The following is a 27,348-nucleotide window of genomic DNA, read 5'->3' as shown; positions in this document are numbered from 1 at the left end:
TTAAGGTGCATAAAGGACATCTGGTAGTGACAAGATTAATCTTTCTAGACTTTCCTGATTATCTACAATTTTCAGTCCTGTTTTCTTTACGTGATCGCTCTGAGAATTTTTGTTGCAGTTCTTCCTCCTTGCAGAATACCTGTTGTGAGAAGTGAGCACAACACGTTAGTCAGGCCTGGAGCAAGTACTGTATGGACCTCCCAGAAGGAAGGGCTTACTGTCCCACCCTGACTCTGAGCTCTTAGGAAGAAATCAGTGCTGGAGGGAGCAGGCAGTTTTGCATCATCCACACCAAGAGAAGGTCTCAGTGTTTGCTGCAGAACTTTACATTGTGACTTTTTGGAGACAACACAATGGCTACAGGGGAAGAAACAAACAAGTCCCATCTGGAGCGACTTAGCAGCAACAATTCCATGTTGAGCTTCTCATCGGTGGGCTCAGACATCCTGTCCACAGCCACCACTGCCAACTGTGAGATAGCTCTGCTACCCCTGAAACTGCTCGTAGATCTGCAATCCAACTACCTGACCCTGGAGGATGACATGCTGACCTCTAATAACGGCACAGGAGGCTTCAACCTGTTTAGTGACGGCTCTGCCCTCATTGATGGTTGTCAATGCAAGATTAATAATTATATCCAGAGGTGAGTTTGCTGTCATAGACACTCTCTACTAAACACATTGTTGTCTTCTTCGCATGTATCCATGTTATGACATGTAAAATATAATATCCCCGTCTGAGTATCGTATTGGCAGTTCCGTGTTTGTCAGGGCTTCGAAAGTAAAGGACCTAGAGGTTCTGAGGACAGGCAGAAGGAAAGTGCACAAGACAGACATAACAGAGCTAGAGAGGGTTCAGAGGAGGGCAACTAAAATAATAACTGGAATGGGTGGACTACAGGACCCAGAAAGATGATCAAAATTAGGGAAAAAAGACGACTGAGGGGAGATCTAATTAATATGTATAAATATATCAGGGGTCAGTACAGAGATCTATCCCATCATCTATTTATCCCCAGGACTGTGACTGTGATGAGGGGACATCCTCTGCGTCTGGAGGAAAGAAGGTTTGTGCACCAACATAGATGGGAATTCTTTACGGTAAGAGCAGTGAGACTATGGAACTCTCTGCCTGAGGAGGTGGTGATGGTGAATTCACTAAAAGTTCAAGAGGGGCCTGGATGTATTTCTGGAGAGTAATAATATTACAGGCTATAGCTACTAGAGAGGGGTCATTGATCCAGGTATTCTGATTGCCTGACTGGAGCCAGGAATAAACTTTCCCCCCCTAAAATAAGCAAAATTGGCTTCTGCCTCATAAGGGTTTTTTGCCTTCCTTTGGATAAACTTTAGAGGATAACATGTGGAACTGGAAGGATGCATGTCTTTTTTCAGACCTACAAACTATTAAGACCGGCATTTTAGACGCAGTATTAATAAACAAGACAAAAACACAGAAATATAGTGGCAATACTGGAGGAGCTGCTCAACCCCTAACACTGTAGCGTGTTTTTCATTGGGGGAGCAGTCCCACCGCATGTGGACCGCAGCAAACGACTATCCCCAGCAAAAAATGCATACGGTGGAGGATGTCGGCGCGGTCCACATGCACCACAAGGACATCCTACACAAAACGGAGCATTGTGCGGATGTAAATACAATCATATAGCAAAAGAATGCACCACACGGATATGCCACTGACTATACTGGCTAGTCATAAATGCAGATATTAAAAAGCTGAGACTTTCGCCAATATATTCCTGTCAGGAAAATATCGGAGCCCATCATGCACCACGTCACGGTCACTCAGCATGGCAAAGGGTCCTACCACTACGCTAACTATGGTGTGAACAGGGTCTGAAGGTGATGTAATCCAGCTCACAGCCAAGCTTCCACACAAACGCCTAGCAGGACAACTAGTGCAATGTGAACAAAGCCAAGACTGCAAGCCACGCCCATATCAGACCCTGTGATGGAGGTCACCAGGTGCAAAAGAGTGTTTGAGTGCCAGGTAAAGGCACATACACTAAATATAATACAAGACAAAAACACAGAAATATAGTGGCAATACTGGAGGAGCGGCTCAACCCCTAACACTGTAGCGTGTTTTACATTGGGGGAGCAGCCCCACCGCATGTGGACCGCAGCAAACGACTATCCCCAGCAAAAAATGCATACGGTGGAGGATGTCGGCGTGGTCCACATGCACCACAAGGACATCCTACACAAAACGGTGGTGCATGAAGGGCTCCGATATTTTCCTGACAGGAATATATTGGCGAAAGTCTCAGCTTTTTAATATCTGCATTTATGACTAGCCAGTATAGTCAGTGGCTTATCCGTGTGGTGCATTTTTTTGCAGTATTAATAAACCCCTAAACTGGCGGTGGATCCACCAGAGTTATGAAGAGGTACCAGCCTGTTCATAACTTCGGCGGATCCTCCGCCAGTTCTAAATGTAAGACAGCTTCCTAGCTGTCTTACATAAGGACCATTTTCTATGCCTGAAAGAGGCGTAGAAGATTGTAAATGAGATGGGCCTGACGGCCCTTCCTCGCCCGCTTATTTAGACCTGGCATAAGTACCACTGCGCCGCAATCTGCGCCTGAAATACACCTAATTTCAGCGTATTTCAGCATCATAAATGACTCCCTATGTTACTTTAAGTAAGATACTGGGCTGTACAGCTAGAGGTATAGCAAAAGGGAGATTGTGATCCCACTGCATAAAGCAGGGGTGCACAACCTTTTCTGGTTGGGGGGCCACACTGTCAGACTGAACCAATTCCAAAGGCCGAAAATAAAACTCAAAGGGGTATTACCAACTGAAATATTGTATTTATGGCATATTGAACATACAGTATATATCAGAAATGTCTAGTTACACTTCCAGGACTCCCATCTTATGGGAGAATACATGAAAGATACATGTGAGCATCCACAAGACATAGATATACACGTCTGTTACCAAATGGTTGAGGGCTGCACAGAATGGTATCGAGAATGTGTCCCCCAGGTTGTGCACCCTTGGTCAATAATGAGAATGCTAATATTGAGACCACAGTAGTGTGTACAGTTGTGGAGACCTCACCTACCAAAAGACATTCGTAAAGTAGAACGGGTGCAAAGATGGTCTACAAAAATGGCGGAGGGTCTCAAATGGGTATTTCAGGATTTAAATATTGATGGCTTCTCCTTTGGATTGGTCATCGATATATGATCAGCGCGGTTTGGACAATCCACACCCATGGTGATCAGCTGTTTGAGAGCAGCTCTAGTGCTGGAAGTCAGCGCCGAAACTACAAGCTCTGTCTATTGTGCAATGGAGGGAGCTGGTCACTGCAACGCTGACCATTGAAGCGAATGGAAGCAGTGTGCAGTTACACGTTCCGTCCACTGCACAATGGATGGACCTGTGTAGTTCCAGTGCCGGAGCAACTCTGAAACAGCTGAACTCCTGCCGATTAGATACTGATTGCCATCAATATACAAATCCTGGACAAACTACTTTACGATAAAATGTAAGGTGCAGAATGAAAGTGTTTTTAACGAGAAATTGAACAGGAGAACAAGGGAGCACAATCAGGAATTAGTTAGGGGTAGCAGATGTGGTTGGAAAATCATCAGTAAGTGTATATACTGTACACATGCATGGGATCAACATATACCTTTAGAGAAAAATAAAAAGGAAGCCATATAAGAGCAGACTAGTTGGACAATGCAGTCTTTTTCTGCCATAATTGGTCTATGCTTCTGTGTTTCCTTGCACATTAAAAAAAAAATATATATAAAAATATTAGAGCTTGTGGGGACTTCTGTAGGGACTTCTGTAGGCAGAGGTAACAGTACTTAGAACTGATCTCCTAAATAGAACAGATCACACCAGTCTTTTCATCTCACATAAGGCTATTTTCACATTGACGGCACAGCTCTGCGGCAGGCTCTTCCGGCAGACGGTAGCCTGCTGGATTTCTCCAGATCTGACATTGCCGGATGTTACCGGAATGCCCGCCGGCCCGATTGACCATAATAGGGTCCGGCAGAGATCTGACCGCTACCCAGTATGCTGGGATTCCTGGCATTTCCACAACAGTTTCATTCATCTCTATGGGGTCTGTAAATATCCCTGCACATGCTGCAGAAACAGCCCCATTTACATGGATGGAGCGAATATTCAGTCACAAACATTTCTGCAACAAACCTGTCATGTCTGAATTCGCCTCAGGGCTCTGTTCACAGTGTTTGACGCAGACTTTCTATTCAGTCCTGTATCCTTGCCTAAAGCAAATATGTATACCTGTGAATCTAGCCTGTCTTTCCTTAATACTTTTCTGCCCTTTTAGGCCTCTTTCTCACGGGCGTCATGGTTTTGGGCCGGATAAGATGCGGGTGCGTCGCGTTCACCTCATGCATTGCACCAGCACGGAAATCTCGCCCGTGTGAAAGAGGCCTTAGGACCATGGAGTTGGTTGAACAAGAAAAGTAACCTGCATTGTACTGCCCTGTGTGAATCTGGACAAGGACTAGGTATAAGGGGTGCAGAAGTAACAAAGGCACCAGGGCCTGATGCCTGAAGGGGCCCAGAGCCCCCATTGCTACACAATAAGATATGTTAGGGCCTGTTATAGAGCATTAGTACTCAGGACGCTCAAGCTATGCCTCTGATACCAGCCTTACTATGAATCACAAGCTATGCCTCTGATACTGGCCTTACTATGAATCACTGCTGATGTTATTGCAAAAATATAAAAAATACATGCACTGGGCTAAGACTACTTTCACATCAGTGTTTTTCCTTTCCAGTATTGATATCCGTCATAGGATCTCAATACCGGAGGAAAACGCTTTAGTTTTGTCCCCATTCATTATCCACGGGGACCAAACTGAACTGAATGGAGTGCACCAGGATGCATTTCAATCTGTTTGGTTGCGTTCCCATGCCGGACAGAAAAACACTGCAAGCAGCTTTTTCGAGTGCATCGCGGGATGCAGAGCAAGAGGGATCCGGCATAAAACACAATGTAAGTCAATGGTGCCGGATCCATTTTCTCGGACACAACGGAAAACGGATTCGGCGCCCATAGACTTACAATGGTTTTAGAGTCGGATCTGTCATGGCTATTTTAGAGATAATACAACTTGATCCGTTCATAACAGATGCAGCCGGTTGTATTATCACGACAGAGGCGTTTTTGCTGAACCATGACGGATCCAGTACAAACGCAGATGTGAAAGCCTATAGAAGATATAATAGGTTGTGGCTTGGAGTATAATAACGATTTATAAGGAACATGCTTCAAACTGTATTTCTGTTCTTAGACATTGGATTTTAGTTACACCTATAAAATGGTGTAAATGGCAAATCTAGAGTTTCTGTCACCCCGCAAAACTCATTTTTTTTTTTTTGGATAGTTAGATTCCTCATAGTGCGATATAGCAGAATATAATGCTCTTACTTACTTTCATGCGGCCGATTCTTTATAAAACGAACTTTTATAATATGTAAATGAGGGCTCTACCAGCAAGTAGGGCGTCTACTTGCTGGTAGCTGCTGCAGAAATCCGCCCCCTCGCCGTGTTGATTGACAGGGCCAGCCGTGATCTCCTCCTCCGGCCGGCCCTGTCAGTAATTCAAAAATCGCGCGCCTCGCGACATTCGGCGCAGGCGCTCTGAGATGAGGAGGCTCGTATCCTCAGCACTCCCTCAGTGCGCCTGCGCCGATGACATCACCTAAAGAGAAGACGTCATCGGCGCAGGCGCACTGAGGGAGTGCTGAGGATACGAGCCTCCTCATCTCAGAGCGCCTGCGCCGAATGACGCGAGGCGCGCGATTTTTGAATTACTGACAGGGCCGGCCGGAGGAGGAGATCACGGCTGGCCCTGTCAATCAACACGGCGAGGGGGCGGATTTCTGCAGCAGCTACCAGCAAGTAGACGCCCTACTTGCTGGTAGAGCCCTCATTTACATATTATAAAAGTTCGTTTTATAAAGAATCGGCCGCATGAAAGTAAGTAAGAGCATTATATTCTGCTATATCGCACTATGAGGAATCTAACTATCCAAAAAAAAAAAAATGAGTTTTGCGGGGTGACAGAAACCCTTTAAAGGGGTTTTCTGTGAGTAAAATATTGATGACTTATCCTCAGGATACATGGGGGTCCGACTCCCACCACCCCCGATGATCAACTGTTTGAAGTTCATTGGCCTCATGGCCTATGTGCTGTTCAGTCCGATTCAAGGGAATGGGCCTGGGCTGTAATACCATGCACAGCCACTAGACTATGGAGCATCAACTCAATATTGATGACTAGTGTTGAGCGAATCAAGCTTTGGATCCTAGATCCGAAGTTGATTCGCTCAAACCTTTGTTTTAATGCTGTATGGAGACGGGTCTTCGTACAACAGAAAAATGTATGGGCTCCAGAGAGGCAAAGTGAGTTATTTCCGAAGTCTCGTGAGACTTTGGTGATTAACTTCAGCCATTGATTTTTAACGTTTGAAATAATTTAAAACATGGATCCAAAGTCGGCTATGGTGCCGACGATTACAGATCTACGTTTTAAAATAGTTTTAAAGTTTAAAAATCAAATCCTGACGTTATTCACTGAAGTCCCACGAGACTTTGGGAATAACAAATTTGCCTCACCGGAGCCCTTACATTTGCCGTTTGCTTTGTTCAAAACTTTGTTTGAATTCTGTACGGAAATTTGTCTCTGTACAGCAGTCAAACGAAGTTTTGAACGAAGCGACTTCGGATCTATTATGTTAGGCTCGCTTTGCTCAACACTATTGATGACCATAGATTTGGAAAGCACATATAGACGCGATGTTTTGCATGAGATGACTTTGCAAGTATCTTTGGCAATTTAAAAAAATAACTCTATTGGATTTCCAATTAAACAAATGATTAATTCCACTGTTCCTTTTAAAGATGTGATGCTGTGGGAAACTAAATGGAAATGTATCAGAAATTACTGGCACAACCAGGGCTGATGTCATTCCTTCTCCTGCAGTCAGGGATCAGCCCATATAACATGCCAATTGTGAGCCATCCAAGAGAACTATTTAATAAGTACGTTACAGATTTCTGGTTTTGTGGTAGTTTATAGTAAAAAAAAAAAAAGAAAAATAAACATCTTGTATATTAAATGAACATTTTTAGATATTTAAATTAAATTTTAGCCTGTGTTAGTAAAAACCAGGCGTTGGTAACAGTTTTGAAATGCGCCTGTTTGCTTTTAATGTCCTGTCCATTATTTTTTGGCAGTCGGGCACTACAGACATCATATTTGGCTTCAATTTGACATATGAAGACAGGAGTGGACAAAATACTCCAAAGTCAGTCAATCACATCTAGGAAGCAGAAGGCAGAAAGGATGTGAGCTCAGTAGAAATGACTAATGACACATAGAAAGGATCCAACAGTGATTTAGGGAATTTTCCAAGTCTGTACCTCGTTGAGAAATATTTTTTTTTCTTGACAAAAAATCTTACAAAAAATTTCTCATTTACTTTATGTTCTGATTATTTATTAAAGAGTTATCCCATGAAACATATTACTGTGCAATGAATAGTATATATTTCAAATGAAGTATTATTGTGAAATATATTTGTCACTATCTGGTTTTGGGGATGGGGTTGGCGATAACAGATCCACAGGCTCCAACAAGTTAAAAGTCCAAATATCGTTTCTCTTCCAAGCAGTTACATCCCAACATTCATTTGGTTGAACCCACGTGAACAATAAACCATAACAGAAACAAAAAAAATAAAAAATACCTGTCCGTCTGTGCGCTAACTATACATAAGGTTTTCTCACCTATCTCTCAGCATTAGTGTTAGTTCAGGCATGGCTCAACAAGCAGGTCTTACAGCTTTCAGGCACTGACACTGAATGAGCATTTCAGCCCTGTATTTATCCCGTTAATGAGCCCAGCAGCTGCACTTTGGTTTGCCTCCTGCTAGGTGAAAGTGGTGTACTGGAGTGGGGAGGAAATGGCAAGTCCAACTACCAACATCTATCTGATATTCCAAAAAATCCAGCCCATAAAACAATTTGAACAAGGTTCCTCAGCAAACTACACTTCGTTGAAACATCCCAGCTTTCTGAATTGTTTTTACCTCACCCATCTCAGCACCCCCTCCAGTAATTTACCAGGCACAGTGTTACACATGCAATACAAATATTGTTCTTTTTTATGTACATTATATTTTCTTCTCTGGTAGCGACCTCTGCTGTTTATCATTCTGTTCCACCTGTTCTTGCATTCAGAGGTTGACTAGCATGCTCAGTAGCTCCCCTGCTCCTTTCCCCTCACCTTAGAGCTAGAGTGTTCATCTCATAGTGAAGAAGGTAAAGCAACCCAGGCACCTTTCATTCATCTCTACTTCTAAATTCCATAGACAAATATAGTTATACCTTTGTTTAGACAGTGGGGAAGGAAACTGTGGGGCATTGCATACCATGTATCTCCGGGGCTATATGTAAGGGACTGTTTTTATGCAGTTGAGGTAGGGGATAACAAAAGCTAATTGTAATGCATCTTGGGGGACATACAGTAGTTGCTTGATGAGCTGCTGCCTGCCTACAGAAAGGGAAGAAAGTCCTCTAGATAAGCAGCTGAGTGAGTGAAGAAAATAGTTTGAAATTCATCATCCTAGCTTCCTGGCTGCAATCTTTATAACTCTTCACAAAGTTAGTAGTTAGTTATTAGTTAGTATAATTGTTATTTATTTATGTGTTTCACCTCTTATTTTGTGTATGGTAATAAGATGGGAAGATTTCTGGAAAGACTCATTGATTTAAGACACTTGGTGAATAATGCTGGCTATATCCATTATCTTATTATGTACTGTGTTCCCTGACTGCTTGAAGCAGAAATCAAAGGAGAGGCAGCTCTTTCAATACACTTCTAGGGGAGGCCTCCTCATCAGGCAGGACAGGAATCAAGGGACCACCGCCAATGTGATAATGATGACCTATCCTGGGGATAGGTCATCATTATCATTTCCTGGATAACCCCTTTAAGTGTATGACCAGCTTAATGATGCCCATAGACACCTATCAGATAAAAGTCAGCTGAACCCACCAATTTGGAGACCTCCCTTCGAGGGATAAGCCAATGCCAGAGGAGCCTCCCCACTCTCCCCATGTAAAAAAAACAAAAAAAAAACTTGCTGAACATGGATGTATATATTGGTGTCTGGAGGAATAGATATTAACAGAATGTTCAACCAAAAGCTTTCTAAAGTGTAAGCCAGATTAGAATAGAAAACATGGAGGAGGTGGTTAAAGGGAATATGTCACCATTTGTATGTGGCCCTATGCAATAGCAGCATATACTGGTGGCACAGACCCTGAGCATAACATTTGGTCACTTCCTTGACCTGACACTGTCATTTTGCTAAAATCAGTATTAAGCAGCTCCAGCATGAGCCGAGTGCTGAAGTCCGCTCATTACAGTACTCAAGCTTGTGAGTCCTCATATTCATGAGCTCCTGATTCATCCTGTCCCCATGCCGCTATAGGAAGAGAGTTGTGAATCAGTGGCAGGGGGCAGGAAGAGCTAGGAGCTCACGAATATGAGGACTCTCAATCTCATGCCTTATATTGTGCTGTAACTGCTCAATAGCGATTTTAGCAAAATAACTGAGTCAATTGTAGAACTTGACCCAGCATGAGTCAGGTTCCCTGTCGCCAGTGTAGATAGGGCAGTATAAAATTGGTGACAGATTCTTTTAAGAAATTAATAAAAAGAACACATAAATAATTGAAACTTTCCAGTTTCCCAAACTCTCTTCCTTGCTAATGGTCATAATAGCAGAACTGGGCCCTGGTCCATATTACACCACTGGCCGCGCACTGGTTCCAAAATGGAAATACATAATAAAGCTCTCCCTTGCCCCATACTAAACAGGCCAAATGACAGAGAAATGAGGAATTGGGAAGATGTACATGTTATAACAACCCAGACTAGTTTTTTAGGATGTCATTAAACATTAGTAAAATGATTGCTTACAAACCCTAGGATGGCACCTAAAGGCAGGTGTAGACGAGCCGATGGAGCGGCCGATTGTCGGGAAGGAATCATTCCTTCCCGACAGTCGGCTGCTCGTTCAGTGAAGGAGATCGCTGTATATACATGCAGCGTCCTCCTTCACAGTTTAAGGACGATTGATTGCTTTTGCTGTTTAGCTGATCGCTATTCTGGGCAATACATCGCTGTTTAGAGAGCACAATCTGCTGCCCAGAAATGATGATCGGTGGTGCCTGTACAAACAACAGGATCACCCAATAAATTAGCATTTTCGGCAGCACATTTAGACTGCCAGATTATTGGGAACAGGCGTTCACAGGAATGGTCATTCCCGATAATCTGGACAATTATTGGTTCGTCTGAATCCACCTTTACTCTTCTAGACAGATGTCTTCAATACATTTATTTAGGATATATATATATACAGTCCTAATCAAAAGTTTAAGACCACTTGAAAAATGGCAAAAAATCATATTTTACATTGTTGGATCTTAACAAGGTTCAAAGTAGAGCTTCAACATGCAACAAGAAGAAATGAGAGTGAGACAAAACATTTTTTGAGCATTCAATTAATTGAAAATAACGATTAAACTGAAACAGGCTGTTTTTCGGCTGATCCTAATTTTAGGACCACATGCCTTTAAAAGGCCAAATCTGTGCAAAGATGTGGATTCATTGTCATTTTCTGTCAGGTAGTCACACGTTGTGATGGCAAAGGCAAAAAAACTCTCCCTTTTTGAACGTGGTCGGGTTGTTGAACTGCATAAGCAGGGTCTCTCACAGCGCGCCATCGCTGCTGAGGTGGGACGCAGTAAGACAGTCATTTGGAATTTCTTAAATGATCCGGAGGGTTGTGGAACAAAAAAGTCAAGTGGAAGACCCAAAAATTTTTTATCAGCACTGAGCCGGAGGATCCAATTGGCTGTCCGTCAAGACACTGGACGATCCTCAACCCAAATTAAGGCCCTTACTGGTGCTGACTGCAGCCCCATAACCATCAGACGGCATCAGAGACTGAAGGGCTTCAAAAACAAAAAACCTCTTCAAAAACCTCGTCTCCTTGAACTCCACAGAACTGCTCGTTTGGACTTTGCAAGAGAGCACCAAACATGGGACATTCAAAGGTCGAAGAAAGTTTTATTCTCTGATGAGAAAAAATTTAACCTTAATGGTCCTGATGGTTTCCAAGTTACTGGCATGACAAGCAGATCCCACCTGAGATGTTTTCTACGCGCCACAGTGGAGGGGGCGCCATAATGGTCTGGGGTGCTTTTTCCTTCAGTGGAACAATGGAGCTTCAGGAAGTGCTGGGGCATCAAACGGCCGCTGGCTATGTCCAGATGTTGCAGAGAGCATCCCTCATGACTGAGGGCCCTCGTCTGTGTGGTAATGACTGGGTTTTTCAACAGGACAACGCTACAGTACACAATGCCCACAGGACAAGGGACTTCTTCCAGGAGAATAACATCACTCTTTTGGCCCATCCTGCGTGTTCCCCCAATCTAAATCCAATTGAGAACCTTTGGGGAAGAATGGCAAGGTAAGTTTACAAAAATGGACAACAGTTCCAGACAGAGGATGGCCTTCGTGCGGCCGTCTTCACCACTTGGAGAAATGTTCCCACTCACCTCATGGAAACGCTTGCAGCAAGCATGCCGAAACATATTTTTGAAGTGATAAACAATAACGGCGGAGCTACTCATTACTGAGTTCATGTTTGGAAGTTAGATTTCTGTTTTGGGGGGGGTTTAGTTTTTTTTTGGAGGTGTGGTCCTAAACTTTTGATCAGCTGAAAAACAGCCTGTGTCAGTTTATTCGTTGTTTTCATTAAATTGAATGCTCAAAAAATGTTTTGTCTCACTCCCATTCCTTCTTGTTGCATGTTGAAGCTCTACTTGGAACCTTGTTAAGATCCAGCCATGCTAAATATGAATTTTTGCCATTTTTCAAGTGGTCTTAAACTTTTGATCAGGACTGTATATATATACAGTACAGACCAAAAGTTTGGACACACCTTCACATTCAAAGAGTTTTCTTTATTTTCATGACTATGAAGGCATCAAAACTATGAATTAACACATGTGGAATTATATACATAACAAACAAGTGTGAAACAACTGAAAATATGTCATATTCTAGGTTCTTCAAAGTAGCTACCTTTTGCTTTGATTACTGCTTTGCACACTCTTGGCATTCTCTTGATGAGCTTCAAGAGGTAGTCACCTGAAATGGTCTTCCAATAGTCTTGGAGGAGTTCCCAGAGATGCTTAGCACTTGTTGGCCCTTTGCCTTCACTCTGCGGTCCAGCTCACCCCAAACCATCTCGATTGGGTTCAGGTCCGGTGACTGTGGAGGCCAGGTCATCTGGCGCAGCACTCCATCACTCTCCTTCATGGTCAAATAGCCCTTACTTTCAAAGTTTTCCCAATTTTTCGGCTGACTGACTGACCTTCATTTCTTAAAGTAATGATGGCCACTCGTTTTTCTTTACTTAGCTGCTTTTTTCTTGCCATAATACAAATTCTAACAGTCTATTCAGTAGGACTATCAGCAGTGTATCCACCTGACTTCTCCTCAACGCAACTGATGGTCCCAACGCCATTTATAAGGCAAGAAATGCCACTTATTAAACCTGACAGGGCACACCTGTGAAGTGAAAACCATTTCAGGGGACTACCTCTTGAAGCTCATCAAGAGAATGCCAAGAGTGTGCAAAGCAGTAATCAAAGCAAAAGGTGGCTACTTTGAAGAACCTAGAATAGGACATATTTTCAGTGTTTCACACTTGTTTGTTATGTATAGAATTCCACGTGTGTTAATTCATAGTTTTGATGCCTTCAGTGTGAATCTACAATTTTCATAGTCATGAAAATAAAGAAAACTCTTTGAATGAGAAGGTGTGTCCAAACTTTTGGTCTGTACTGTATATATATTTTTTTTACAATAGCTGATATTTTTCTTTTATCTTTTCAGAAAAGTCACTCTACGCAGTCATGCAGATTATAAGGATTACAGAGAAACGATGTTAGCAAAGCCCATGTTATTTATAACAAATGCCAAAAAAGTCAACAGCACCTCTACCACAGGTACAATGATACATTATGGAGTTTACTCTGGTTCTTAAAACATCTCAGGTGACTCAGGGCTTGAAAACAATACTGGAGCTTGAGCTTTTTAAATTGATCAATGAATCTTTGACTTCGTGTAGACTTGTTATTCTAGAGAGAAGGTCATATCGTACAGTAAGACCAGACCCAAACACCAGTTACAACACAAGATGTACCTTTCTTTAGAAATTTCATGGAACAGAAAAAAAAAACAGGTCCTGCTTTCAGGGCGTGCATCAGTATTACACAAAAATGAAGAACATTTAGCACAACACATTTTACAAAGAGCAGTTGCACTGTCAAACAGTGATAAACTTTGCTACAAGGGATGACAGTCCTACAAGTAAAGTTTGGGAATGTTTCCATTCCACCTTGTCCTTAGAGCCACACTCACACGACCGTATGTGTTTTGCGGTCCGCCAAAAAAACGGATGACGTTCCGTATGGCATCCGCTTTTTGGGTGGATCCATTGTAACAATGCCTATGCTTGTCAGCAAAACGGACAAGAATAGGACATGTTCTATCTTTTTTGCGGGGCTACGGAACGGACATACGGATGCGGATATTACTTTTTGCAGACCCATTGAAATGAATGGGTCTGCATCCTATCCGCAAAAAAAACGGAACAGACATGGAAGCAAAATACGTTTGTCTGAATGTAGCCTAGATCTGTTCTTTTTTGGTGTATAATGACCCCTAGGAAAACAGTCCTAAGTTTGTTAGTCCATGTTCTTCAGTCCAAGTAAATGGTGGACTTTCAGGGTCATGACCTGCCAAGAAGTCTCAGATGACTCATCTTCAGTCTTTCTGATCAAGATTTCAGAACAGGTCTGACTTCTCTAACCCCTTTGTACTAACCTTGTACCATTTTGGGAAACTGTCTAGCTAGATTCTGGAAAGTGAAACCACTCAACCACCTCTTTGAGAAGACCACCTTTTATCCAGATGATAAAGATTTATAATGAAGCATGCAGTGAATTTTATTTGCACTTTACATCAAGTAATAGATGTGCCTAAAATATCTTACTTCTTGCAGCTAAAACATTTGCCGTCATTGTAAATACACGACATCCACAGATCAGAACCAGGCTGGAAGCTGGTATGAACGATGTTATATCCTCCGTTATGGGAGAAAATTATCAACTACAGGTGAATTTGCAATTCTATTCCAATAATTTGCACTGACCTTGGTAACTGAGGTAAAGAAAGCAATAGAATTAAGTTAGAAGATAATAAATACATCCCGTTACATGCAATACATTCTACTAGATATGTTTTAATCCTTTAAATGGATACATTGAATCCTTTCCTTAGTAAAGTTCCTTAGAAAGAATGTCATTGTTACTTTGACTTCAAATGAAGCTACCGGTATATAACTAAACACAAATAGGGTCATTTATTAAGACCAGCGTTTTAGACGCCAATCTCAATATTCCCAATAGCTGGCGGTGGATACGCCGAAGTTATGAATAGGCGCCGGCCTCTACATAACTTCGGCAGATCAACCGCCTCTACTAAATGTAAGACAGCTTCCGTACTGTCTTACATTTATACCATTTTCTATGCCTAAACCAGGAGTAGAAAATGGTAAGGACCTTTGTGCCGCAATCTGCGCCAGAAATACGCCTAATATAGGCGTATTTCTGGTTAATGAATGACTGCCAAAGTCTTGTAAGTTTACAAAGTTTAGGATCTTCTGTATGTAGTGCTAGTAATAATGTATGAAAGTTCACATTACAAGTAACTAATGTCACATCTTCCAGCAGCCCCTACTGGTGCAGTATTGGCATTGATTTTTCACACGTCAAAACAATTTTAAAAAGTCGTATCATAAATTTAGAAATTCAGCGGCCTAGATCTATTTTCAGAATGACACTTTTTGCAATGATTACTGTACAGACCACTGCTGTATGCGTGATTTTCTTTTCCCCCTAAAGAAGGGGTATAGTGAAGAGTCAGGCTACAGTTTGTTACCCAAACCTATATAAATTGCTCACAAAGACACAATGCCCAAAGGAATATAATAAACATATCCTCAATTTATTGAATGAATAATCAAAAATACATGATTAAAATGATAAACCATGGGACAAAACATCAAAGACACTGTAGTGTAGCTGTACCGAATCACTGACCACTGATTCCAATACACCCGAAAAAGATGTCAAACATGTCAAATATGGAGGGGGGAAGGGAGCTATATTCCCCTATAAGGAAGTTGAATGTAATCATACTCCTAAATAGTAGCAACATATAAATCATCTCATGTTCTAAAATATAGGGGGGGCGTCCATAAACCCTCAAACTATATAGTAATGTAGCTATAAAAATATCATACTAGCAAAAGAACTCCCACCCAAAAACACAAACCCACCTGTCGACATGATCGGGGATAGAGAAACCGCAGTGGACAGAACACACCTCGCACACTGTGCTTGTTTCCAGTTTATGTTGCACCTTCTATATGGCTTCTTGACTGCACCCAGAATTTGGAAGACTGCCATGGTTGACGTCTCTTCTCTTTCTCACCAGTTTAACCTTTACAACGATGTAAGAGAGTACCTTCAGAGGCAAGACTTTGTCCTGACAGAAGACAACCTGAGTTTTTCATACACTTTCAAGCTTGATGTCCTTGTGGATTTCTTCTACTGGTTTGGTTTGAGCAAGAAAACGTGCGATTTGCACGGGAAGCTTCTGAACCTGCACTGTACAAACAATAGCAGGAAAGAGAGAGTGAGACTGTTCCTGTCAAAGATGACCACACCATTAATCAGATTAGGCAGCAGTTTGGATCATGATCGGAGACCAAGTATATTCTCTTTGGGTAAGATGAGTGCATTAATATTAGATTAATATATGTTACAGCATTTCAAACCTCAAAACTCTGGTGTTAAAGCAGCTAAGGCTTGGGTCCAGGAAGCTGAAGATTAGGGAGTTGCTTTGACCTCGCATAGAAGAACTGCTTAAAGGGGGTGTCTCACTTCAGCAAATGGCATTTATGTAGAGAAAGTTAATACAAGGCACTTACTAATGTATTGTGATTGTCCATATTGTCTCCTTTGCAGGCTGGATTCAGTTTTCCATCACATTATACACAGCTTGTTTCCATGGTTACGCCCACCCTTGCAATCCAGCAGTGGTAGCCGTGCTTGCACACTATAGAAAAAAAGCACCAGCCTATGTGAGCTCCCATGGTCCCAGCCACCAGAGAGGCCAGCACTTTTTCCTATACTGTGCAAGCACGACCACCGATGCTGGATAGCAGGGTGGTCGTAACCATGGAAACGAGCAGTGTATAATGTGATGGAAAAATGAATCCAGCCAACAAAGGAAGCAATATGGACAATCACAATACATTAGTAAGTGGCTTGCATTAACTTTCTGTACATGATAAATGCAATTTGCTGAAGTGAGACAACCCCCTTAACTCTGTCTTAAAGGGAACGCATTGCCAATATTTTTCTCTATCAGTTAAAGGGGTTTTCCAGGAATTTTATACTAATGACCTATCCCCTGGATAAATCATCAGTAGCTGATCGGTGGGCGCCTGACCACCACCGATCAGCTGTTTGAGAAAGCACCGGAGCTCACTGTAGTGCCGTGGCCTTCTCTCAGTTCACCAAGCACAGCACCGTACATTGTATAGCAGCTGTGCTCGGTATAGCAGCTCAACCCCATTCACATCAATGGGGCTGAGCTGCACCTAGGCCATGATGTGACTGATGAAAGTCACGTCACATGGGAAACCTTGAGAAGGTTGCGGCACTACTGCGAGCGCCAGAGCTTTCTCAAACACCTCATTGGTGGAGGTCCCAGGTGTTGGTCCTCCACCGATCAAAAATAGTGATACAAATACTTTTTTCTAATCTGTTCCAGTTTTAATCTTTATTATTTTTTTTATTATTTTTTCTGAACATAATTATGAGGGCAGCCATCCTGACCAGGAACAGGTACGCTGACACCACTTATGCAGTGGGCCAGGATACGGTTGGATAATAGTCTATATTTTATCGTGACACCAATTGCAGCGAGCGCAGGGTACTACCCCAAGGCCCTTCCAAGGTGTTATAACGCACGTCCCAGATTAGGAATGCCAGAGTGGTGTAATGGCCTATAATGTCTCTATAGGTGGTGATAATTGTGTCAACGATGTCTCCTACCTGGGTACGGTTGGACTCCTGGCTCCTGGCTCACTTGCAATAAATTTGAGTGTAGTGATAGTAGGAGTGATAGAGGAATTTTGCAGCAGAAATGATGTCCAGACCTTTAGATGAAGTTCAAGGGTTTCTTTACTGAAGATAATTTGTATCCAAGCAGTATACAGCTTTGGTCTCTGGTCCCAGCAGGTTTTAGCAATGATTGGCAGGAATAAATACTTCTGCACTTTAAATGTAAACTTGCAGGATAAGTCGTCTGCTTGTAACTGTGGCAGGAACTAATCTTCTGCGCTCTTCTGTAACTTCTGCTGTTCAGGGACAGAATAGCTGAGGAGGGAATGGCTTCTCCTAGGTCTCTGGACTTAACTCACAGATGGATTCTCAGGGGATGCTTTCTTCCTGGAACTCTGTAGGTTGTATGCAGTTTCTGCTTCTTCATCCAGCTGAGGCTGAAGTTGCTCAGGCTGGGGATGTGATCAGGTCTCAGCCGAGACAAGATCCTTGCTGTCTTCCCTATGCAGGGGAACTCCTCACACACACACACACACCCTACCCCTAGCAGGGAGTGGGCTACACTGACTAACTTCCTTCTCCACCCATGCTGCAGGATGTGGGAACAGTCCACACCTCCACAGGGGGGGGAGCTAAGCTGTAATAATTCATTCCAGCTCAGATATACTAAACTGTGGCTTGTACCTGGCCAATGCATTGCTGCCACCTGCTAGTGAACCTAATAAAATTACAGGAACTATAGAATTTAAAATGGTTTTATATGCATATTTGTGAAGACATACTGTAAATTACATCAGATGACAATGTAAAGGAACTTAGAAGATAGTAGTGGCGTAGAGGCATGTAGTAACACAACTCTTGGGTGTTACACATATACACAATAAAGAGTCTGGAGGGTACTCATTGATTTCTATGGTTCAAGTTCCCTCTGTCTCTTAATACGCTGACACCTCCACTTCTGGGTGGAATGATGTCATTGGCGCCTGCACATTGTGAATCTGCGTTGCTCAGCAAGCTGCAGCAGATGTAGAGCACAGACACCAAGTTTGTGAGCCACAGCACAGGCGCCAGAAGACAGGGAAAGACGAGGTGTCTTGCCGTATAAATCATATGTGAGGGGGGAATGTATTGAGCACTGAGGCATAGCTGTAGTCATGGGTGGACTGGGAACTTAAAGTGGCCCTGGAAAAAATACTAAAAGTGGCCCCATTTTGTAGTCGCGTTCAAATTGATGGAAGGCAGGGCCAGCAATACCATATTGTGGCACATTATACCACCACAACAGAGCCAAATACCACAGTCCATCACAAAATACTGCCACAAGCACAAAATACATCCCCAAAAACTTCCACTGGCCGGCCGTGAGGAGGGCTCAGGCGGTCCCCTGGGCATCAGCCCACCAGGAAATTTCCCTGTAAGGTCTATGGCCAATCCGCCCCTGGCTGTAGTAGTGCTCCTAGTGCTACAGTCAGCCTCTTGGTGCTCCAACTAACTAATTTACATAACAATACAAGTAATGATTTGTCTGCAGCCATTCAAGCTACAAACTAATGAATGGTATATTTTTAATTAGCATCATCAACCCTACCAGGCAGTATGCCTGGTTTAATACAGTTCTTCATGCTAACAGAGGCTTTTTAAAGGAGTATTTCAGCAACAAGTTATCCTGTATCCACTGGATAGGGGATAACTGTTAGATTGGCAGTGGTCAAATGCTGAGACCCCCACCATTTACAAGAACAGAGGTCCTGGGTCCCCTCACGTGAATGGAGCAGCAATCGTGCATTTGCACTGCTCTATTCATTGCTATGGGACTTCCAGATGCAGCCAAGTACAGCATTCAGCTATCTCCAGCAGTCCCATAGAGTTTAAATGGAATGTGTGCAGACCCCGTTCTTGTGATTATGGGGTCATAGCGGTAGGGATTTATTTATTTTTTATTTATTATACTCACTTAGGCTAGATTCACACGACCGTATGTGTTTTGCTGTCCGCAAATTGCGAATCCGCAAACAATGCGGATCCATTGTAACAAGGCTTTTCCTTGTCAGCAAAATGAACAAGAATAGGACATGTTCTATTCTTTTGCTGGGCTACGGAATGGACTTACGGATGTGGATAGCACATGGTGTGCTGTCCGCATTTTTGTGGACCTGTTGAAATTAATGGGTCTGCATCCTATCCGCAAAAAACGGAATGGAGACGGAAACAAAATACGTTCGTGTGAATGTAGCACTGACATATTCTGCAGCGCTTTACAGATATTAGCTTCACGCTGTCCCCAATGGGGCTCACAGTCTAGATTCCTATCAGTTTGTCTTTCAAGTGTGGGAGGAAACCGGAGAACCAGGGGGAAACCCACACAAACACGGGAAAAACATAGAAACGCCATGCAGATGTTGTCCTTGGTCGGATTCAAACCCAGGACCCCAGCGCTGCAAGGCAACAGTGCTAATCACTGAGCCACCGTGCTGCGGGAGGGTCGAATGTCCCACTGCTCCTATCCCTGTTGTGCATGCAGCGGTTATGTGCCATTCATCATTCACATGACTGTTGCAGCCAACCATTGGCCTCAGAGGTCATGTGGACTTCATGCACTTGTGACTGCTGAGGCCAGTGACTGACTGCAGCGGTCATATGGAAGATGAATGGCACGTAACAACTGCAGGCCCAACAGAGATTAAAGCGTGGCATAGGAGTAGTGGGACATTTAAAAGGTGAGGGTTTTTTTTCTGCATTTCATACAACCCCCTGCTCCCTGTAGTTTTTCTTTAACAAAATCTTGGACATCCCCTTTAACTGAATACCGTATACAGGGTAGCAAAATGAGCAGAGGAAGTGTTAGGGTTTTGGGCAGCTGTGGTGCCAGAAACTATTCATTGTATGGAGCAGAAACAGAAGGCTCCAAACCCTACATAGTTTCTAGAGATGTGAACCTCCTGGCACTCTGGAAGAATGTTGTTTGGAGTCGGGTTCCCACCCCATATATAATAATAAAGAGAATACTCCAGCACTGTGCGTCAAGGCTTGTTTATTTGGAATGCGGCGTCGTAACAACGTGGCGTTTCGGCCAGAACGGCCTTTATCAAACTATGTGACAAAAATTCAAAGAAGCAACAATTACAATAGTGCATACAATCCAACACATGGTGAAAAATATAAATCATGGTAGTGTTGGGTGATAGAAAATACAGATGCCATCGAAAGCGTCATATACAAAAAAAAAAAAACAAGTTAATTTCCATAGCAGGGTAAGTATAACACTCATGGAGTCAAGAGAAACCTGTGGGGGTGGAAATCAGTATACTGTTGTTAAGGACAAATTCTATGTATTTAGCATGATAAGTATATCTCACACAATGAGTATATATAGAACATAGGGTCGGGGAAGACCTATAGAAGTGCAAATACTGCATGATACTATTGAGGGCATAACTACTGGTGGTGTCGGGCTGACCATAGTAGGTAGGAGTGTCCGTCTATGGAGTAGGGCTATAGAGGGTGTATATCTCAATGGAGTTCCTAGTAGCTATAGTAACTATATGTGTGAGAAGCGGAGTCAGTAGATGGACAAGCTGGCTAGGGCAGTATGTTAATATGTTAATATGCAATAGGCTTACCAAATGCCGCTGTAAGGAAAAACGCCAATGGATGCTGCGCTGTAAAGTAGATAGCGTGTATCCACACGCTGGATGAAGAAGCGCAACCAAGTGTGGAAATGGCGCCCTTAAATAGGGTGGGGGGCGGGTCAGGGGGGCAGATGTAACTCGCGGTGCAATGTCTGGAGAGCGATGAGGCTCTCTTCCGGTCCGGAAGTGGTGCGTTCCACCACTTGCGTGTCAGACCTCTCCTGGGTTGGTGTGGGGCGGATGTGACGTGCGGTGCGCATGTCAGGAAAGCATTTGGTCTCTATGCTGATCCGAAAGTGGTGCGTTCCACCACTTGCGTGTCAAGGCCTCTCCGGGCCTGGTGGTGCGCAGGCTTATTATGTTGAAATTAGTCTAGATAGCGCAAATGTAGTACGGGCATTGGAACTAGTGGCGGTAATGAGGTATTGTTTAAGAAGAAAGAGGAAGGGAATAGTTGGCCTTGTATGTAGGGGGAAAAACAATGTAAAAAGAGGGATATGTACTGAGGAGTCGGTATGGGGAAAAATATATGGTACCTAGGGGGCTGTATGTGTAGAGTCTATAACTATGATGAAAAGGATATCAAACCATGAAACAAGCCTGATATTCTTTAAATAACCTGGGGAGAAATGAAGAGATACGTTATTAAAAGGACATAATGATATATACATACATATACAAAAAGCATGATGTTATCCTTAGGAGAGAATCAGTATGTGACATAATGGTTACGTGAAGCTCTGTATTTCGTAGTCTCTATTGAGCCCCTTTGATTCCAGACAGTCCAACTTGTGGATCCAGAAAACTTCTCTCTTTTTTAGTTGTATGACCCGGTCGTATCCCCTTCTGTGTGGTAAAATTTGCTCTATTACCTGGTATTTAAGTTGAGCTAAGTTGTGGCCCGCAGCCTCAAAATGGGCCGGTACTGGGAGTAGGAGATTTTTATGTCGAACGGATGACTTGTGTTGACATATACGGTCTCGGATCTTTTGTGTTGTTTCTCCCACGTAGATTTTACCGCATGGGCATTTCAGTAAGTATACCACGAACGATGATTAGCACGTAAAAAAGCCTTTTATGGGGAAACTTTTTCCTGACTGGGGGTGATGAAAGTGGGTACCCTTAAGAACATTAGTGCATTGTAGGCAATGAATGCATGGAAAGGTTCCTGTTTTTTGTACTGTAAGAAATCTTTGTTTGGGAATAGTCTGTTACCCAAAATCCATAAAGATCTACACAACCCCCCTGGCCGACCAATAGTGGCTTCTACCAACTCCATTTTATCACCACTCTCCATTCTTCTGGAAAATTCACTTACTCCTTTGATTAAACAAACCAAATCATTTGTGCTAGACACATCAGATTTTCTACACATAATTCACAATCTCCCGCCACTTCCCCCGGATACGTTACTTGTTACTTGGGACGTTTCTAGTCTGTACACATCGATTCAACACCACAAGGGACTACAGGCCGTCTCCAAATGTCTCATAGCCAATTTAAGCAACCTAGACACCATATCCTTCTATATGGATATCCTGGAGCTTGTTCTTACTAACAACTTCTTTCTTTTTGAAGACACCTTTTACTTACAATGCCAAGGGACCGCGATGGGGTCTAATGTGGCCCCTCCATATGCAAATTGTTACATGGCTGAATTTGAGGAATCTTACATTTACCCAGACGCTCGTTTCTCTAAACATGTCCTTACTTGGAAACGTTACATTGATGATGTCTTTTGCATATGGAGGGGTCACAAGGATTCCCTTATTGACTTCCACACCTATCTCAACAGTATATACCAGGAACTCAATTCACCATCCACTTTGATCCTACTTCCATCAGCTTCTTGGACACAACAGTTACCAGAAGCATCTGGTATGCTTTCAACAGACCTTTATCGAAAACCCACTGATCGCAATAATCTGTTGCATTACACAAGTTTCCATGCACTCAATACCAAAAAATCTCTCCCAACCTCACAATATATGTGGATTAAACGCATTGTCACATCCAGTGAACAATTACAAACCCGTCTAACCGAAATGAAAGATAGGTTCAAGGAGAGAGGCTACCCTGAACACCTCCTCAGAGAGGGGATGACCACAACGTCCAGGAAACCAAAAACTAATCTAAACCGTATACCGTTCGTCCATACTTATCACCCCACCACTAAAAATATACTTAACAGTATTAGAGATCACTGGTCCATTTTACAGAAAGCTAGAATTTAAAAATCCCATCCTAGCATGTACCCGACGACCCAAGAATTTGAGAGACCTTTTAGTTAAAGCCGACATTGGTCCAACACAGACTATTCCCAAACAAAGATTTCTTACAGTACAAAAAACAGGAACCTTTCCATGCATTCATTGCCTACAATGCACTAATGTTCTTAAGGCTACCCACTTTCATCACCCCCAGTCAGGAAAAAGTTTCCCCATAAAAGGCTTCTTTACGTGCTAATCATCGTTCGTGGTATACTTACTGAAATGCCCATGCGGTAAAATCTACGTGGGAGAAACAACACAAAAGATCCGAGACCGTATATGTCAACACAAATCATCCGTTCGACATAAGAATCTCCTACTCCCAGTACCGGCCCATTTTGAGGCTGCGGGCCACAACTTAGCACAACTTAAATACCAGGTAATAGAGCAAATTTTACCACACAGAAGGGGATACGACCGGGTCATACAACTAAAAAAGAGAGAAGCTTTCTGGATCCACAAGTCGGACTGTCTGGAACCAAAGGGGCTCAATAGAGACTACGAAATACAGAGCTTCACGTAACCATTATGTCACATACTGATTCTCTCCTAAGGATAACATCATGCTTTTTGTATATGTATGTATATATCATTATGTCCTTTTAATAACGTATCTCTTCATTTCTCCCCAGGTTATTTAAAGAATATCGGGCTTGTTTCATGGTTTGATATCCTTTTCATCATAATTATAGACTCTACACATACAGCCCCCTAGGTACCATATATTTTTCCCTATACCGACTCCTCAGTACATATCCCTCTTTTTACATTGTTTTTCCCCCTAGATACAAGGTTCCCTTCCTCTTTCTTCTTAAACAATACCTCATTACCGCCACTAGTTCCAATGCCCGTACTACATTTGCGCTATCTAGACAAATTTCAACATACTGAGCCTGCGCACCACCAGGCCCGGAGAGGCCTTGACACGCAAGTGGTGGAACGCACCACTTCCGGATCAGCATAGAGACCAAATGCTTTCCTGACATGCGCACCGCACGTCACATCCCCCACAGGTCTCCCTTGACTCTATGAGTGTTATACTTACCCTGCTATGGAAATTAACTTTCTTTCCTCTGCCTTTTTCTGTTTTTTTCTGTGTGTTTTACAGTTTTTTCTTGTATATGACGCTTTCGATGGCATCTGTATTTTCTATCACCCAAAATTACCATGATTTATATTTTTCACCATGTGTTGGATTGTATGCACTATTGTAATTGTTGCTTCTTTGAATTTTTGTCACATACGTGTAGTTTGATAAAGGCCATTCTGGCCGAAACGTCACGTTGTTACGACGCCGCATTCCAAATAAACAAGCCTTGACGCACAGTGCTGGAGTATCCTACATAGTTTCTGACACAGGCTGCTGCCCAAAACACCTGATCTGTGGGAGTGCTGGGTGATGGACCCCCACCAATCTGATACTGAAGATAGGTCATCAATATCTGTACCCAGGACATAATGGTAGCCCCCCTACTGAACCAGCTCCAGGAAGAAGCACAGAAAGAAAATGCAATACAGAGTGATAAAAAAAAAACAAGGGGGTTCAATTATAAAACAGAAATACTCCTGTATTAGGCGTATTTCTGGCGCAGATTGCGGCTCAAATGTCCTTTGCGCCGCAATCTGTGACTTTTCCCCACTCATGCCAGGTCTAGAAAAGGAAGCTGTCTTACATTTAGAAGTGGCGATGGATCCGCCGAAGTTACGTAGAGGCCGGCACGTCTACATAATTTTGGCGGATCCACGACCAGATATGGGGCTTATTAAGAAATAAATAAATGTGACCCTAAGTGTTTTGGCAGAAGCAATGTTTCATCTTCCTATGGGCTAATTGAGACGACCGTATATTTGTGCAATTTTGTGCAATTTTTTATTGTTATAAAATTTTATTTTTTTGCTATTTTTTTGCAATGTCTGTGCAATTTTTGCAATTTTGCGGAATGGATGTGGACCCATTTATTTCGGTGGGGCTGCAAAATATGCAGACAGAACACAGTGTGCTTTCGTCATCCATACTTCCGTTTCATCGGCCTGCAAAATAGATACAACATGGAAGAAACATTTTTTATCATAGGGCTGCACGTTCCATTCCACAAAATGCGAAACGCACAGGGCCGGTATCTGTGTTTTGCAGAACGAAAAACTGATACGGTCATCTGAATGAGCCCTTAATGACACAACTCTGAGGATCCTTTGTTGTTCTTTACTAGGCCATGCACAGTTACAGAATGATAGCTGGAAAGTCCTGCTGTGAGTCTCCCAGGAGTTTGTATGGAAATACTCCAGCTGCCACTAGTGGTGACCACAGTTATATGGGGTCATTTATCAAACTGGTGTAAAGTAGAACTGGCTTAGTTGCCCATAGCAACCAATCAGATTCCTCCTTTCATTTTTGACAGCTCCTTTGGAAAATGAAAGGTGGAATCTCATTGGTTGCTATGGGCAACTAAGCCAGTTCTACTTTACACCAGTTTGATAAATGACCCCCATTGTGTCTGTTACATGTACAGACAGTGTGGTCACTAATGTAGAAAGCTATGAACTGGGGACACCTCTAATGCACCCATTTAAATATCTGTACTTTGAATGTCAGTCTATATGCTAAAATTACCTGTTCTCATCTTCTCAGACATAATCACCGAAGATCCTTTTATGCAAGAAGAAGATGTCACCGATACGGCCCCTGTTCTGCAGCTGAACTCGGAAATAGAACAAGCTGGATAAATACTGAGCTGAATGCAGAGAGAGGACATTATGGCTAATATTGAAATTATCATAAAACTGGCCAACTGGCTTTGATGTTACAGATTTTCTTTAGTTAACGTTTTATGTTACCGACAAAGTCGAGGCAGTTCAATTAGGCACAACCATTACTGATGAGCTTGGTCTGAAATGATCCATCAGAAGTTTCGGACTATGTCAGCAGTCACCAGCCCTGACACACCTACACGCCAGGGTCCATTTCAGAAACTTGTTTGGTGCAGTAACCCTGGTAATGGGTAAACTTTTCTTTTTTTCCACCCTGTATGTACATCAGTAAGTGGGTAATTCTGGGAGAGGGTTTGTGGTGTGTACTTTTCATAAACTGATAAACCATGTTGTATTATAAAAGCACTTAATGGGGTTGTCTGCTTTGGATAACCCCTCTTTATTAGAAGAGTTTCTCCAATGATAAGGTGATTACCGGGTGTCCTCCTGCAGAGTTCCCTGATGTCATCTGTGGGGAGATCAGGCAGCAAGTATTTTATTTCCCTACAGTGCCCCTACAGGGGAAATTAAGCATTACAAAATGCACATTGAATGCACTGCCAGCATAATGCAAGGATAAGCAGAATCCTGTAGAATGAGAGACGCTCTGTGTAGGGAGGGTTATATTCATATGTCCTAACAGGTAATATTACTTTTAATTTAGATTATCAAACTGCACAAACTTAAATATGAAAATCTTTGTTAAGTAACTTTTTAAAGCAAATATACAGTGACAATATATTGCACTTCTGGTTTTCTAACCCCTTGGTGACATCTGCAGCCCAGAGTGACCAGGATCAGAGAGAACTTCAAACCCAGTCATTGGATGGTGGCATGTTCAAGTTCCCTAGACTAAAAGTAAAAAAAAAAAAAAGTAAAAATATACCTCCCATTCAGCGTATTAAAAATTTAAATTATCCTCTTTTCCCAATTTGATATATAAAGATAAACAATTAAAAATAACATACTGTCCGACAATGTCCAAACTATTAAAATATAAAAGTGTTCATCCTTCATGTGGTACATCTAAATCATACATTTTTGGTCACCTTTGAATAAAAAGTAATAAAAAAAATCATATGCATCCCAAAATACAGGGGAAACTCGAAAAATATGAATATCGTGCAAAAGTCCATTTATTTCAGTAATGCAAATTAAAAGGAATTGCATTAATGCAGCTTAAAATTAGAATTTTGTGAAAAGGTTCAATATTCTAGGCTCAAAGTGTCACACTCTAGTCAGCTAATTAATCCATATCCCCTGAGCAAAGGGTACCTCAAAATTGTGACTTTGGGGTTTCATAAGCTGTAAGCCATAATCATCCAAATTATAACAAATAAAGGCTTGAAATATCTCGCTTTGCATGTAATGAGTCTATCTCATATGTT

At 42.4% G+C, this 27,348-nt stretch overlaps 1 protein-coding gene across 1 annotated transcript; it reads left to right on the top strand.

Moving 5' to 3' along the window:
* Nucleotides 1–264: 264 nt before the first annotated feature.
* MEDAG (mesenteric estrogen dependent adipogenesis) lies at nt 265–27,089 on the top strand. Its single transcript, XM_040426162.1, has 5 exons — nt 265–643; nt 13,010–13,122; nt 14,181–14,293; nt 15,677–15,968; nt 25,842–27,089. Exons 1-5 carry the CDS (start codon nt 354–356, stop codon nt 25,934–25,936), a joined length of 903 nt encoding a protein of 300 aa, XP_040282096.1. The 5' UTR covers nt 265–353; the 3' UTR covers nt 25,937–27,089.
* Nucleotides 27,090–27,348: the final 259 nt, after the last annotated feature.

This window comes from Bufo bufo, chromosome 3 (assembly GCF_905171765.1).
Source record: "Bufo bufo chromosome 3, aBufBuf1.1, whole genome shotgun sequence".
Classification (NCBI taxonomy): domain Eukaryota; kingdom Metazoa; phylum Chordata; class Amphibia; order Anura; family Bufonidae; genus Bufo; species Bufo bufo.
This window is presented reverse-complemented; position numbering and strand designations above follow the sequence as displayed.

Coding starts and splice junctions, on each gene's coding strand:
- MEDAG (XM_040426162.1), top strand. CDS start 354: ATGGCTACAGGGGAAGAAACAAACAAGTCCCATCTGGAGCGACTTAGC. Junction 644..13,009: donor ATTAATAATTATATCCAGAG/GTGAGTTTGCTG, acceptor TTATCTTTTCAG/AAAAGTCACTCTACGCAGTC. Junction 14,294..15,676: donor GAGAAAATTATCAACTACAG/GTGAATTTGCAA, acceptor CTTTCTCACCAG/TTTAACCTTTACAACGATGT.